The sequence below is a fragment of the Ylistrum balloti genome, unplaced genomic scaffold, assembly GCF_031769215.1.
Source record: "Ylistrum balloti isolate Yb309-2 unplaced genomic scaffold, AGI_CSIRO_Ybal_v1 Utg371356, whole genome shotgun sequence".
NCBI classification, from domain to species: domain Eukaryota; kingdom Metazoa; phylum Mollusca; class Bivalvia; order Pectinida; family Pectinidae; genus Ylistrum; species Ylistrum balloti.
This window is the reverse complement of record NW_026782719.1, coordinates 243,237-260,006: the sequence shown is the minus strand read 5'-3', so window position 1 is coordinate 260,006 and position 16,770 is coordinate 243,237. Positions and strand designations below refer to the sequence as shown.

General features: G+C 34.2%; 1 protein-coding gene across 1 annotated transcript; it reads right to left on the bottom strand.

Moving 5' to 3' along the window:
* Positions 1-520: 520 nt before the first annotated feature.
* On the bottom strand, positions 521-15,744 carry LOC132562146 (IWS1-like protein). Its single transcript, XM_060226875.1, has 16 exons — positions 15,675-15,744; positions 14,728-14,795; positions 13,232-14,426; positions 12,770-12,806; positions 12,475-12,538; positions 11,656-11,713; positions 11,155-11,263; positions 10,071-10,224; positions 9,663-9,745; positions 9,114-9,165; positions 8,673-8,750; positions 7,893-8,010; positions 7,380-7,488; positions 5,947-6,003; positions 4,692-4,800; positions 521-3,966 (listed from the first exon to the last, which is right to left on the bottom strand). The coding sequence occupies exons 1-16, from the start codon at positions 15,694-15,696 to the stop codon at positions 3,841-3,843; spliced, it is 2,439 nt and encodes an 812-aa protein (XP_060082858.1). The 5' UTR covers positions 15,697-15,744; the 3' UTR covers positions 521-3,840.
* Between the last annotated feature and the right edge of the window lie 1,026 nt (positions 15,745-16,770).

Sequence of the window (16,770 nt, the reverse complement as noted above, 5' to 3'; positions counted from 1 at the left end):
AGGTAGGAAGCTGCGAGAGCCCTAAAATACTTCCACAGACGCTGGGACAAACGGAGGGAGAGAAAAACTATAACCGCCCATCCTCCACAGTTTCACCAGTAGGAGACTAATAAATGTGATAGCACAAAACGGTAATGGCATTTCAGCGAAAGTTCACTTTGAATCAGACATCTATTCCTGTCAGTGTGACACTGCTGCCATCTTGAAAAGTACACTCTTGATTGTGTACTCTAAAGTGAGTCTAAACAAAGCATTTTGAACAATCCAATCCAGGCAAGCGATTCAAACTCTCTGGACATCTTGTTATATTGTAGATATTCAAAATTTTGACCATGGGAAGGCTAACATTGCCAAATGTATAGTAATGTTCCATATAGAGCAAAGGGTGGCAAATTTTGACCTAGTTTAAGTATGGATGTGATTTACTAAAACCAGCATGTGTTAAACAATTCCCCGATTTGGAAATTATTTTAAGGTTCTCTTGTAGACTGTGTAAACAACACACATCGGTACACATAACTTTCTTATTAATATTTTTATTAAAATGTGTTCAGCATGTATACAGTTGTGATGAAATGTGTCCATCCAGTACCACAAAAAAACAAGCTTTTTAAGGTTTTTAACTCGGCAAGCCATCCATGAAACAGTCTGGAAAAAAGCAGTTGAATGATAAGTCACTTTTTTCAAATTTTTCTTCTGCAAAGTATAACTGTCGAAATACGATCATTTTAGGACAGAAATCATTGTTTACAAAGAGTCATCAAAATTCCATCCCAAAACTATCTTTAATTACAAGGATTAACATAAGGTTTTCATAATTTTTTTCAAATGCCTCACATCAAATCATAGGTTTTTTTCATACTCAACTGTGAATGAGGTTCCAAATGAATTACAAACACATGCCAGGTAGAACAAAAATCCTTGTTAATTGATACTTAACATCAAATACCACAATGTCTCTAGGTTTTGTTTTGGGCGTTTCCAGTAAAACGTCCCTCTTTGGTTTTGTTATAGGCTATTCCAGTAAAATGTCCCTCTCCAGGTTTTGTTTCGGGCTTTTCCAGTAAAACATCCCTCTCCAGATTTTGTTTAGGGCTTTTCCAGTAAAACATCCCTCTCCAGATTTTGTTTAGGGCGTTTCCAGTAAAACGTCCCTCTCCAGGTTTTGTTTAGGGCGTTTCCAGTAAAACGTCCCTCTCCAGGTTTTGTTTAGGGCGTTTCCAGTAAAACGTCCCTCTCCAGGTTTTGTTTAGGGCGTTTCCAGTAAAACGTCCCTCTCCAGGTTTTGTTTAGGGCTACTCCAGCAAAACATCTGTCTTACGCCAAAACCCTAGGTTTTGTTTTCTTTAGGGCTATTCCACTAAAACATCTATCCCAACCAAAAACCCCAGGTTTTCTTTGGGGCTATTCCTGTAAAACATCTTTCCCACAGCAGGATTTTTGTTAAGGGTACCAGCCATTGAATTTAATTGATAATTTGCTGAGAAATAACAGTCAGAAAACCAAATCATGGATAGAAGTAATTTATTTTTGCGTCCTTGTCAAATTGACCATAATTTACTGGAGTAGCCCTAACAAAAGAACTACACTGATGTAAATTGGGAGTCTTTTTTAAAGTTGTAAAAAAGTTATTTAAGTACATATCCAAGTCTATATAACATGTTGGACCTAGAGTTAAAATTCTCATGAGATTAACTTTAATTTCTGAACACTAAATAACATAATCCAGACACTCAAACATGCAAGTAAAAAAATGGTGTTCCTCAGCTGGTTAACATTATCTTATGTATCAATAATAATAAATGTTTAAAATAAAAACATTACTGTTTGAAATAAAACTTCAGGTTTAAGCCTCAAGACTACATAATATGATCCTCCACATGTAGGAATTTTAATTTAGCCAAAACATTTTACATATCTCCTCACTCATATCAATACATTTTGAACGTTTCATTACAATCAATTCAGTGGTTGCTAAAAATATGGTATGCAGGAATGAAATAAGCTTGAAGCTTGTTTTTGTGCCCAATATGTAGCATGTAATATTGTTGAATATCGTAACTAAGATATTGTTTAAACTAAGTGAAACTGACTTTTTTTAATCATATAAGATAACAGAGTAATACAACAGATCCATCACAATTTGTCTTGATAAAGAAACAAAACTTTCAATTTCTTGAATTCTGGTCACAATAAACACCAATACCTTATATAGCATGGAAGCCAACTACTGGTGTTTTCTTGATTTAATCAGGAATAAAAATGTAACCATGTACTGAAGCAATGAGTCGTTAATGGTGCATCAAGGATTTAACCATGTACTGAAGCAATGAGTCGTTAATGGTGTATCAAGGATTTAACCATGTACTGTAGCAATGAGTCGTTAATGGTGCATCAAGGATTTAACCATGTACTGTAGCTATGAGTCGTTAATGGTGTATCAAGGATTTAACCATGTACTGTAGCTATGAGTCGTTAATGGTGCATCAAGGATTTAACCATGTACTGTAGCAATGAGTCGTTAATGGTGCATCAAGGATTTAACCATGTACTGTAGCAATGAGTTGTTAATGGTGGATCAAGGATTTAACCATGTACTGTAGCAATGAGTTGTTAATGGTGGATCAAGGATTTAACCATGTACTGTAGCAATGAGTCATTAATGGTGTATCAAGGATTTAACCATGTACTGTAGCAATGAGTCATGAATGTTGTATCAAGGATTTTAATGGTGTATCAAGGATTTAACCATGTAACATAGCATGTTTTCTATGGTGGGGAGATTACATATCTAGCAATGAGTCATTAATGGTGAAATAAGGATAAAAAAATAAATTTGTTAGATAACCAGTACCTACAAAAAGCATAATTCTGATTTTGTACCTGACTTTTGGCTTGGCTGGAATCATTTATGGCGGAACAAAAGCATGAAAATTTTACCACAGTGATTTTACTATAAACGCTCCTAATAACAAGATAAAACTATGGTAAGCACTTCCCATATTTACTTCATCAAACATATCAAAAGATCTTGAAACAAGCAGCTTCAAAAAACAGCTCTCTGACATATAACGTATAAAAGATGAACAGAAAAAATCTAAATGATGAAGAAAAAATGTAATAGTTTTACTATAATTAGTGAATCTGATTTCAGTGTCGTATGTTTTTTATTGCTTAAACAACGGTGTTATACCATGTCTATCCGATATTGATAGATACCAAGGGGTAACACACTAGCTCTGGGTCAAAGTCCATGGGTCGGCTAATTAAAAGACCTTCGGAGAACTTTTATTGGTAATCAAGCAGAAACGTAATAAACATGTCTGTGTCTGCTACCACACACAATCTTACAGTCGGATGAATAGGATAGCAATTGAACAGCTACTAATCCGGACTTGTCTGTACATAATTACCTAAGAAATGGTTATGATACAACATCAAACCAACAGGTTACAAAATTTCTTTATCAAACCTCAAATAACACTTATTTTTTCCTCTACAATTAACAGTCTCTAGTAATACTGTCTTTCTACACTGAATAATAAACACATTTTCTCGGCGTATGATTTATCTCTCTCTCCACAATCAAATCTTCTCAGAAGTTTCTCAACTTAATGATAAACACGTTTTCTCCATCCTGTGATTCACACTCTCTTTCTCCCTGCCCACTTAATGATAGATTAACACATTCTCCATTCTTTCTCCATTCAATGATTCACACTTTCTTTCATCAATCCATTTTTGCCCACATAATGATAAACACATCCGATCTTTCTCCACTCAAAGACTCACACTTTCTTTTACAATCTCGTCTCTGACAACTGAATGATGAACACTCTCTCATAAAGCCATTTTTCTCCCTTCAATGCTTATTGTCACTGCACGCTGGCCTTTTCCAATCTTCTTCTTTTCAGCAAATGACCTTGCATGTTTTTCATATCTTGTAATATCTTTCTTTCTGGATGACTGTTTAAAAAAAAGAATCAAATCATGTAATTACAGTTAGTTCTACCACAGTAAGAATCTCCCGAAAAACAGCAAAATACAAAATAATATATTTCAAGAAGAAATTTTCTGACCTTTTTTTTTTTAAAGTTGATGACTTTATAAACAAACACACTAATCAACATACAAACTGCATGGAGTGTATCAAGACACGATCAAACTTGCAAAAAAAAAAAAAAATACCCTTAAAAGGTCCAAGCCTTAATAAATATGTCCTAATCAATTAAAAAAAAAAATTTGATCTCTCGGACTTATCTGTCGATCATGTTTTAAGTATTTTTTTGAAAACTGATTTCCTTCATGATTCCAACCTCAGACTAAAAGCAGTTTGTTGCCTGTCCCAATATTAAACAATAATGTTCTTAGTCTATTCAATTAGTCTAAGTGTTAACATAACTTAAGGAAATTTGAATTTGTTAATGTTCTTGCTAATTCTGAAATTACACCTCCCTAAAGAAAAAAAGTTTTTTTTTCATCGGAATTTGGATAAACTTTATTCTGCTTTGAGATATATGTCCTTAGGTTGAACAACCAAACAATCTGCTTTCCATAACACTTTTTCAGAAAATTGGCCAAACATTCCAAAGATGGAAAAGTTTTAATTTCATTTCATTGCAAAAGAAAAAAAGACATTATTAAAGGCAAATTTTCAGCATCACACAATTGACAAGAAATACACAACTTACTTTGACCATCTCTTCGACCTTCCATTTAGGTCTCACAACATAATCTTTATTAGAGGGCATTGGAACCCTTGCTCTCATAATCCAGCCTTTATCACCTGGACGCAGGGCCCTGAAACATTACAAAATAATTATTATTTCCGTAAATTTTTTCATAAAGTTTTTCAAACGTTCAAAATATTGCAAGTTGATAAAATCATTGAATAAATTTTTTTCTTTCACAGGATTTTCGAATGGATATTTTTTCTTTCATTTCAAAATTGCAAAACTTTGAACAATTGACATGTTTTCTGTTGTTAGTGATTTCACTCTACCCTCAAAAAAAGGTGGAAAATAAAGCTCTCTGAAATTACTAAATGTATAGTATGATCTGTCTGCTACAACCAATGAATGTGATAATGATTTAATGATCCACCACACATCATTTTACTACATGTCTGGAAACATTCATCTGACACCCAAACGTGGATCACACATCAAAAGTGTATTGAAGGTAATATTAGGTAAGAAAAACAACAATTTGTTGCTTGGTAATAGATTCTTTTTCTCACATATAGTTTTTATCAAAAATGTTCCTAAAACTTTCTCAATTCATTTCCATTCCAAATGAATAATGTGATGAAAAAAAGTCAAGTTACTTCAACGTTGAATAAGTGTCTCATACTCCTGTTTCCAAATAATTTGAAGGCAGATCACAGTTATTTAAAAGCTTGTTTGGTTTCATATATAGGTGACTCAGTTATTGAATTCAAGCATACTAATGACCTTTACCCGAGAGTAACCAAGCAGTGACTCATCAAAATAAAACAAATCAAGGAACACTTAACTGATCTATGAAACAGGCTATAGTTGTATGTACTATTAACAACAATTTAACTGATTTATGAAACAGACTATAGATTCTATATACGATTAACAATTTTACTGATTTATGAAACAGGCTTTAATCTTATTTACTATGAACAACATTTTTTTTTTTCATCAATTTTAACAGCATTCCTAACTGAACACAAAGATTGTATTGCTACATTTATCAAAGTTTTAAAACATTATTTACTGTATTCAGACTGAAGATAACAAGAACAAATAAAATAAACAGGTCATACTTCATATCTATTCCAAAACTCGACTGAGCCTTAAGTTACTTTATTTGATGTTGGTAAAGAATAGCATACAACTTTAAATCTGAACAGATAATCTGTATTACCATTCAACATAACCAGACTTGAAAGAGAAATCTGAAGGAGATGAGACTTACTGTTGATCTCCAGCTAAGGCGTTGTCTATGTCTCTCCTAGGCGTCATTCCCTCCGTACTGTGAACATAATATGTTATTTTTATAAAACGAAAACAGTGACTACCCATACATCAGATAAAATATAGGATGCCATATAACATCAACTGTTTTCACTCAAGATAACCTAACTAGAAATGTTGAAATACATTTGTATTGAAACGTGCACCATTTAATAGCTTTTGAAAAACTACTGATTATAAGAACCTGAGAGTTCTACTGTAAAGTAATGTATTTCTGTAAGGCTTGATTTATTTCATAGATACTTGATTTCGTGATTACCTATAATTCAAAAGATCTATGTCTACTAATTTTAACAATTCCTTGATATAAGAGTACGTGGATTAGGAGTACTCATGAATTCAACGAAAATAAAAAAAAAAAACACAAAAATTAACAGTTCTACAATACACCATTTCTTAAATACCTCAAAACAAACTTTGGATCACAATGCCACATGTAAATAGCTTATAGAACATTTCAAATTCTCTCTTACTATTACGTAACTATTTCATTTAATCTGCTTCTTTCATTTTATTTTTACAATGTTTTAGTTTTCTATAAAACAAGAATGCTTACATAATGACAGATTGTCATGTTTTATTAAAACTAGACCTCAACACTTGCTTGGGGAAATGCTGTGTCATCAGTACAGCAGCTGGTGAGAGTCACATGACCTCTAAATGTTCAAGTGTTGATGAATAGAGACAGTGTTTAGATATAATCCTTGGGTTTTCTGTGCAATTCTCATGCCTCATGGCATGCATATACTTTTGAGTGTGAAACACTTTTACATATAAATTTGGAAAATAATGATGTAGAGCTGGAGAGATGTAAATGCCAGTTTAAAGGCTGCAGGTTGTTGAAAATTATAGAGAAGTTTCATGGTTCATGGTCGCCATAATGATCTCATGGAGAAATATTCTAATTCTTTGTACCATAAAATGTTGAACATGTTTGATGCTTGAGACTTTGTCTATTGGTTACATTGTTGCATTTCTTGTTCACATTTGAGAACATGACATTTCTTACTTGGATTGACCAAAATTTACATGGCAGGTGCCGCAGATGAGACAGAAGACACCTACTCTTCCAGAAAACCTGGTCTTATTCTCCTTGTACTCCTCAGGAATCTCCATGTAAATCTTTCTTTTAATTTTTTGCCCTAGTTTTAGTGACTTCGAGTTAAGATTATGTTCTCATGGTGATATTTTCTTGATGTTTTTGTTAAAGGCTGTTGAAAACGTAGTAAATATCATCTTAATTTGCAAATGAATTCATTCTCAAATTCATAAGAAATTCTAAATCTTCAAAAATATATGAGAATTATAGGAACAGAGCAAAAGCAGGGATTTCAGAGTATCTGTACAGTTGGACAGGTTTCATTTGGATTGTACCTTAATCTTCTTCTCTTTGGCAACTGTTCATAATCTCTCTGCTCCCGTTCCTCTTTAGATAACATCTTATAGTTGGAAGTGAGATTGAAAATAGGACGTGACCAATCATCTGAATGATAAATAAGTATATTAGGTGTTAGAAATACACTTAGGACATGAAAACTGGTCCAATACATTGAACTTTACACAGTAAATATTTTAAATCTCATCTGGGTAATGAGAAAAACAAATTGGCACGGAAAATCCTGGGAACTGAAGGCAACATCATCAAATTTGATATAATTTCTATATAAAAATTGAAAGAAAATAGAAATATTGAATTTTTGATGGGTTAATAATCCATTAACATTTTCCAGGATTATCCCTGCATAGAATACTTTGTAATTTGGTTGAATAACTGAAAGCTCTCTAAATTTAAAATAAAAGACATGTTAAGCTTTATAATTTTAACCACATTAAAAATCTTGTGAAGAGGGTGGCTTTATAAACTGCCATATATACAAGAGGTCTTACTTATGAGTTTGCCACAGCGTTCTTTATTTGTCTTGGTTTCTCGTGGGTGTTTGTACAAATACATCACAGCTTTTCCAATACCACTGGCCTTCAGGCCCTCGTTACTCACTGAAGGAAACTGCAAGTAAATTAGAACATAAAGGATATATTTATACAAAGTTATAAGGTAGGATTAAATGTATGTTAGAAAAATGCTTTCTTTTTTTTAAAGAATGGTAGCACTTCCTTAACTATACACCCTGGCAAATTACTTCAAATGGGAACTGTTTAACAGAGGTCATTATTTATTTCAAGTTCCTCAGTCAGGATTCAACCTGGACATATCTGGCTTACTAGTCAAGCTAAAGAGAATTGCTCTCTAGTCAAGTGGTATAATGTGGCCAATATTAACCAGGGTTACATACCCCCTCTCCATGAAATAACTCAAACTGGAGTTTCCAGGAGTTAAGGCAATGTCTGTAGGACAATGCTAAGAATCACTCCCTACATGGGCACCAATGCAACAGAGGTCATCATGCCTCCACTAGGTTTTAAATCTGACACCTCTAGTCAGACACTCGACCAATCCAGCCAAAGAGAAGCTGAGCGGTATATTACAGGTAGTAATTACCAAGGTTACAACTGTTTGAAAAGTACTACATATATACAAAAGAAGTCAAGAGATACGCCTCCAGTTAAACCTTGTTAGGCCTTGGTCTTTCAGCCACCACTAAATACAAGCTGAAGGATAAGTGGCCTGGAAAAAGGTACATGCTCTAAGGCTTATATCTGAGCACTTACGTCTTGCAGGTGTTTCAAAAAGGTATCTCTGATCTGGAGATGTGGTAGACTCTTATCTGGTAGAGGGGCTAGCCATTCCTGAAAAAAGTAAAAATAGGTATCTCATTTTAAAATGTTGATATTTGCTTTTTACATTCATTACTTCAATCAGAAAAAAAAATGTCTGGCATGGTGTATCGTATCAAAAACATCAAAATCTGTGTTATTTTTTCTTCTGAAAAATATACCACTGATGTCAGCTGTTAAGGATTCTAAACAGATGCCACTATGCCAAATATTAACACTCAATTCCACATGATACATAATATAATACAAGTGTTATTCAAAATTTGTAGAAAAAAATCGACCAAAATTGACAATGGATACCAATGTGGCACCAAGATAAGACAAGTAACCCTTTTCTTTATTAAGATGAGTTGATAAACTTGTAACTATACTTACAGTCATAGCAGCCAACACTCCACAGTCAAGGAATGCTAGGTGTAAATCTGACCTGAAAAACAACACATTGTAACCATTACACTGTTGGTACAGCACGACAAGAAAACATATCCCTGATTTTTAATAAAGGAGGTTGATTTATGAAACAGAGCTATTTTGGTGGTAACAGCAGGTTTTTAAAAAATGATCAGAGCATCAGCTTTGGTTCTTAAAGCATTCCAAAGCAAGGAATTTGTATCAGGAATCAGTTGGATACTCAATCATAATGCAGATATTATGAGCTAGAATAACTATACAAAAATACATGCACTGATTTAAATTTGAATTTAATTGCCCAATGAAGCTTAATTTAATGAATGGAAATTGAACTGAAATTAAACTTGTATGTCAAAGCAATAATGACCTAAACCTTTGACCTTAAAACTGCAATAACCTTTGAGTTTTGAAAATATAGACAAACCTTATAAGCTATTATTTGGCATTGTATAAAGGGAGGTAATTATACTTTGCTATGCCATGCAGTTTAAGGTACTTCTACAAGTTACTTACTTTTTTAACTGAGAATTAACATCCTTCAGATATTTGAGTTTTCTCGTGGCTGGTTTCTTTTGTGTGTTCAGCTCTCGGTCAGCCTGAAAGACATCACATCACAAATAATTATAAACTACTGATGTCCACAATTATCATATTTGTGATTGAATTTTAAAAATTCCCAAATATATTAAAAAAATTTCATCAAGCTGTTATAATGTGACATTAAATCTTAAAAATGTACAAAGGTCTTATTTTGCTCTGCTTTCATGGAAACAAAACGAGATACTGTGAGTTGACAAAGTAAATCTGAAGTAAACATTAAATCTATCAAATACCAAAATTTTAAAAGTTAACTAATAAGGCACAAATTAAGATAAAAAAATATCATTTGTTTGACATTACATAGGGCTACAGTACACCTACCTCTGCCGCTTCCTTCATCTTTTTTATCATGTCCACAATAAGATCATCGTTATCATTAATTATGTCAAAGTCTTTCCTCTTCTTCCTGTTCTTTCTGTTTTCTTCTTTCTTTTTCATCATCATCAGTTCAAAGTCGGATACAAACCCTGCACCACTACAATGGATAATGGAGAGAATTAGCAGCCAATCATAAAAAGTGGCCAATAGTCCTAAAATCATACAAGTTGTTGCTTTTCCAGCAAATCATCTCTGTGCAAAAATTTATTTCAAATTATCCTACATCTCAAATTTGGGAATAAAAATGCTTATAGATAGTTAGAGAAGGAAAAGTTAAGAAAATTCATGTCATAGAAAATCAAAATCACAGATAAATACTTATCAGAATCATTTTTGTACTTTTTTTTTAGTTGTCAAGAGGACAAAATTCATCTCTGGAGAGTTCATATTGAAAAGTCAAAATAGCTGAAGTAAAATCTTAAAGTAACATGTCAGAGATAAAAAATTGTAAAAATGTAAAGATATAGGTTTGATAGAGTTTAAGAATATTCCAAATGTATTTTGTTACTTTTTTTCTAAAGGAGCAATAGATGGGAGGAAGTCCAACACAGAACAACATGGTGTCTGTTGAAATGACAAATGTCTTGTATCAGGGTGAATGAATTGCCATTAAAAAGGGAATTAAACTAGTAAGAGGACATGGATCATCATTTTAGTACACAGCATTCCAAAACAAAGATGTGGATATGTTCAAATTACAGAAACTAAAATGCAAGAACTCAACTGTACAGTTCCAACAAACAAAAAGGGACAAAACTCTTTAAAAGTTAGAAACAATTTCTACTAGGGCTGGGTATTGTCGACAAAAAACTGATACAATATGTATTATCGGTTTATCGGTATATTGATCCAACCCTAATTTTTACCTTCCGGTAATGTATAATTGTAGTAAATATGATCAAACTTATAAACAGTAGGAACAATGTTTATGTGTCGGGTAGATATCCCAGTGAACAGTCAGTGTCATTTTGTCATTAACTGAGTCTGAGAAAAAAATACAAGTGATCAACAGCATATGTTTACATACTCATTGTCTCGATTTACTTCATCATCAGAGTTGTCTTGTGCACCCTGATTTGTGTCCACTGCTCCAGTGACTTGCTCTCCCCCTTCGTCCTCATCATCAGACAGAATTGCTGCAATGAATTTGTGGTCACTTTTAATCTCAGAATTAATATATCACTAAAATGGTGAACATATTGTTATGGTTTTTGACTGTTGAATCTTTTAACATTTATCTACTAAATCTAGTGCTAATGAATATTCTTTCAATTGCAAAACCACAAAATTTGAACCCCACGAAAATATATGATTTTACAGTAAGAATTTTTCTGTGATTTTTTAAAGAATTGTGTTACGTGACAACTTCATAACATCAAAACTACATTCAAACGATGCAATGAATCTTAATTATTGTTCAATTAACACATAACAAATTTTCAAAAGCAAGGAATTTTAAAATACATATTACAAATTAACATCCCAAACTATTGAATCTTGTTCTGCATATGAGAATTTAAAATCTTACTAGATTTTTTCTTTTCCTTTTTCTTATTAGCAGCTTCTACATCCTCTTCACCAAAACCCTACAATATAAATTGTAAATTATACATACAATATCAGCCTTTGATACCTGTAAACTCTTTCGTGCTATCAGAAAAAAACGTTTGACCAAATTCATTTATTCCTACCCAAAAAAACATGAATCCAAGGAAAGTCACTTGAACAGTCCTCATTTTTCATAATAAACAAAGACAAACACTTTGTCAATTTTTCTTTTTACTGAATATCCTCCATCAGCCTGACACTTTTTGTCTATCCTCTACAAGTTATATTTATCAGGTAATTAAGCCTCTCTGTGTGGTATTAACTTCATTCACATATATTACTGCCAATGAAAATTATGAACACAGTAAATACAATGATATTATATGGTCTTTTAATAAGCCTGTCACCTGAGTTTTGATTGCATGTAATATGTTGCAGTAAACATATGAAAATATTGTAATAAAGTATATATAACAATTGCATTTTTTAGAAAAGACAGAAAGCAATATCACAACATTGTAGTACAATTTTCAAGTTCAGTGTCGTAATTTTTGTTAGTAGGACTTCTATAGTTGAATCCAAAAAAAATTCAATAATGTGCCCTATTCTTTTTAAAGTGATTTAGTGGGATCTCAAATTTGAAAGATTTCCAGAGGAAAAGGATGTTACCAGGACTCAAATAGCAGAATCCAAAAATTACTATTAACATCATTTTTATTACGATACTTTATTTTTTGTTGGATTTGTTGATCTTAAAAAAAAACAGTGTTGATCTAAAACAATTAGTATCTTGATCTACCTCAAATTCTTCCTCTTCGTCACTTGATCCAAAAATATCTGCGATCAGTTCACCTACTTCTGACCTGTAACAGTAGAGTGTTTATGTGAGTTATTGAATAAAATTAGAATAAAGAATTAAATGAAAATTGTGAAATTTCTAATCTGTTTTACAATAGAGCAGAAAACATGATTACTTAAATACCTGTAATAAAAGTATAAAAACAAATGAGGATAAAAACTCCAAGGGAAAGAAATTTAAAAGCGATCACAACATTTCAATTTACTTAAGACAGATTCAAGCCTGGATAACTTACTCTTTGTCACTATCATCTTCATCATCACTTCCTTTCGCTTGAAAATATAAAAAAAAAACATCAGAATACAATGAAAAATCCTTTTGTCTTCAAAATATTATCATTGAAGAGACTAATGTCACAGAACTTCAAACTTATTGTCAGACACAAATGTGAGTACTAAACTATGCAAAAATAATCTATGTTAGCCCTTCTTTTATAAGACATGTTTTGAATGTTACAGAAAATGCGTAATTCTTCCCACTTTGTAAAGGACATATTAAGTACAATGTTCACTCAAAATGGTTTCATATTTTCCTCATTATTTTTTCAATTTCTTTTAAAATCACTAGCTCCAGCTAGAAACTATAGTTTCTTGTAACCATTCTGATTGATTACAAGGAAACATTCATCATTTAGTTGGTTTTATGTTTAATATTTTGTACCTATTTACACCTAATGATAATAACTAAATATCCACACCTTTCTTTTTAAATGACTTCTTTGCTCCTTCATCCTCACTATCAGAGTCTATGCGACGCCGTCCAGCGGGAGATCCACGAGAACTTTCACTTCCTGAGCGACGAGAGCCCCTGCTTCCACTTCGTGATCGTGAACGTGAACCCCGACTACTACTTCGTGATCGAGAGCGACGAGATGCTGGACTTCCACTGCGAGATCTGCTTCTCGACATGGAACGACGACTTCCACTAGCAGATCGACTTCTGGATCTTGAAGCTGGACTTCCACTCCGAGACCGCCTACTTCCAGTTGGTGATCCTGGCATACTGCCACTGCCTGCTGGAGATTGAGGAGGGCTGCCACTTCCTGCTGGAGATTGGGGAGGACTGCCACTACCTGCTGGAGATTGAGGAGGACTGCCACTTCCTGCTGGAGATTGAGGAGGACTGCCACTTCCTGCTGGAGATTGAGGAGGGCTGCCACTTCCTGCTGGAGATCTAGGTGGACTGCCACTTCCTGCAGGTGAAGCAGGCCCACTTCCTGGTGACATTACTGGAATTTCAATCCCTGATGGTGAAGCAGGACCACTGTTAACAGGAGAGTACATTGGGGAAGCATTTGGTGAACCAGGAGGACTAGCAGCTTCTGTAGGAGAGGCTGGAGGACTTTCATATTCTCTGGGAGAACCAGGAGCACTTCCACTTTCAGCTGGTGAACCAGGAGCACTACCTGCTGGTGATGCTGGACTTCTTGGTGACCCTAGTGCACTTCCTGATGGGGATCCTGGAGGGCTACCACTGCCAGCAGGAGATGCTGGTCCGCTAGGTGAACCTGGGGGACTAGCACTTCCCATTGGTGACCCTGGTGGACTGCCACTTGGGGCAGGGCTTGCAGGGGGACTGTCTTCTGGAGAGGCTGGTCCACTACCTGGGGACATCGGGGGTGTTTCAGGAGACATTGGCCCTTCTCCGTCTGGTGAGCCTTGAGGACTTCCATCATATGACCCATCTCTACTGGCAGGAGAGGCTGGACCCTCATCTCCAGAATTCATCTCATCATCCTCCACAATATCCTGTTCGACCTCCTCCCTTTCCACTTCTCCTCCATCACTTACATATTCTGCATCCTCATCATCAGCCCTAATCCCACCTCTCTGAGAACCCGCTTCACTCCCAACATCAGAGTCATTGTCTTTGGCATGATCAATATTCATCATCTGTAGAATATATATTCATCAAATTTTATAAAAAGCAGACAGACAGACAGCCTGGTTTGTTGAAACGTTCATCAGTTAATCATATTCTTAAAAGAGAGCTTCATAATAATTTCTTCACTTTGAACTGCTTAGTTACCTATCTTACTCTACAAAATCACATTTCTTAATAATTGTTGTATATTACAGGAAATTTGAACAGAAATTTCTTAATTTTACTTAAGGTACCATACTGTCTATAATATAGATAAATTAATATTGTATAGAGAGAATTCTAATTTATCTTCACTATCAGTTCACTAACCTCCTCTTGGATTCCTTCCCCGTCCATATACATGGGCTCATCCTGCACTGGGGTGCTCCCGCCACTCCCTACAAACCAATTTTTTGTATTCAATATCATAATCTAAACATTTCCCAATTGCAACCACTGGTTTGATATGTGACATTATATTTTATGTTTGCAAATATGCTAATCTTAAATTGTTAAATATAATTTCGGTTCTAATTTAACTTATATAAGATTAGACAATTAAATTTCAAGTCAAAACAATTGCCATTTCAACTCGATCAACATGCAGCATGATACCACTTGCAAGTTGAAAAGCAGTACATATGAAAAATTATAAACAAGTAGTGTATGGTAATGTTCTTCATAATCTACAAATTGTTCCTTTTTGTTAGTTTCATTCTCCTGATTATGTTCCAACAGAACCAATAATTCATATATTCGGCGTGCTTTACATGTAATGACAGATCTATGTGTCGTTCTGTTGTGTCTTGTGGTTTGAATTTCAGACTGTGCCATTTACTTGGATCACGTAAGTGTTGTTTAAGTACATTAGACATCATTTGTATTTAACTGAAGACATGGAAACTACCAAAATGATGACAAATTTACAATGACAAAGTGCACACTAAATCACAAAACAATTTAATATTCAATCACACATCTGCTTACGTTGTGAAATTTGTCGAGTTGGGAGGTTGTCTGTTTATGTGCGAAATTAGAAATGAAAGCATATCTATATACTATAAAGAAAGTTTTATATGATAACTCTCTCTCTTACTGACATTTTGATATTCAATCATACATTATTTTGTGCTTGAACACTTGTATTTCAACCACACACTCGAGTCTGGTTATGACGTTGTAGTCACTTTGTTCCGTTCTGAAATGTTTTGGAAAAAAACTGTTTAATGGTAGACCTTCATCAACAACAGACATATTCAAGCGCCTGGAATAATTACCAGTATACTCATCTTCCTCCATAACAAGTTAACACCAGGTCGTTGTTCTGTAATATAAACAAATCTTGCTCTGTAATGCAGTATGTAATTTTTTTCAACACGCGAACTCTCGTTTTATCAACAGGAAGTAATTCATTAACGACACCTATCAGATTTTAGCAAGGGGCGTAACTCTTACAATTCAGATAGAAGGCGGCGCGTCACTAATATGCTAGTGATAGATAACACAATCCGACGTTATCCCTCTAATGAAAATGTATGAAAAATATCTTAAATGATATCAAAAGCCATCATCAAATTTAATTATCCCATCACCATCACCACCAAGGGGATACTTTTGTATCATAAACAGGGAAAAATGAATAATTAAACGGTAGGCGTATAGGACACAGGTTGGAAAGAATTATTCACATTGTATAAGAATTACATCTATTTCCTCCTTTTGACCCGGCTCCTCTGTCACCAGGAGCCAGATCCATTTTTTATATAAACTTGTTCTACTTTCCCCAAGGATGCCTCTGACTTGATATATACCGTCATCCCAACAGAAATAGAACTTGATCTCCCTTATTGGGCCATGAGTAAATAAAACGAATTTCTATTTCCAATTCCACTACGAGTCATAGTATGTCACTTTGGTTAATAGATAGGCTGACAATTCCTAAAAATATCGAAGTCGTGATCATTTTGCTGTTCGAATTTGTGGAACGTTCAGCAGCGTAACGTTTTAAACGATTCAACTCTGGATGGCAGGTTGAGCCAAGCTACAGCATCCTGTTTTAATCAACCTTCATGTAGACATTACAGGTCGACTAACAAAAAATTGAAGAAGGGTCGACTTCAATAAAAGAATATGGAGTTCTTCCACTATCACGTGTAATTCGCATGAGATCAGTGTTTTATATCAGTGATGTTGTTACGGTTGATCCTTGATGAACTTTGGAACAAGTGATTCCAAGTTTGTCCAAGCAGCAGAGAAGTGAACAATTTCTAAGCACGGCAATTTCACGTCAATGGTGATCTAATCGTAATTTACATTGAGAGTGAATACCTGCAGAATGCAGTGAGGTTTCCAGTAGCTATTGTCTTAAATTTC

Coding starts and splice junctions, on each gene's coding strand:
- LOC132562146 (XM_060226875.1), bottom strand. CDS start 15,696: ATGGAGGAAGATGAGTATACTG. Junction 14,796..15,674: donor GGAGGAAGATGAGTATACTG/GTAATTATTCCA, acceptor ATTGGTTTGTAG/GGAGTGGCGGGAGCACCCCA. Junction 4,801..5,946: donor GCCTTAGCTGGAGATCAACA/GTAAGTCTCATC, acceptor GTAATGTTTCAG/GGCCCTGCGTCCAGGTGATA.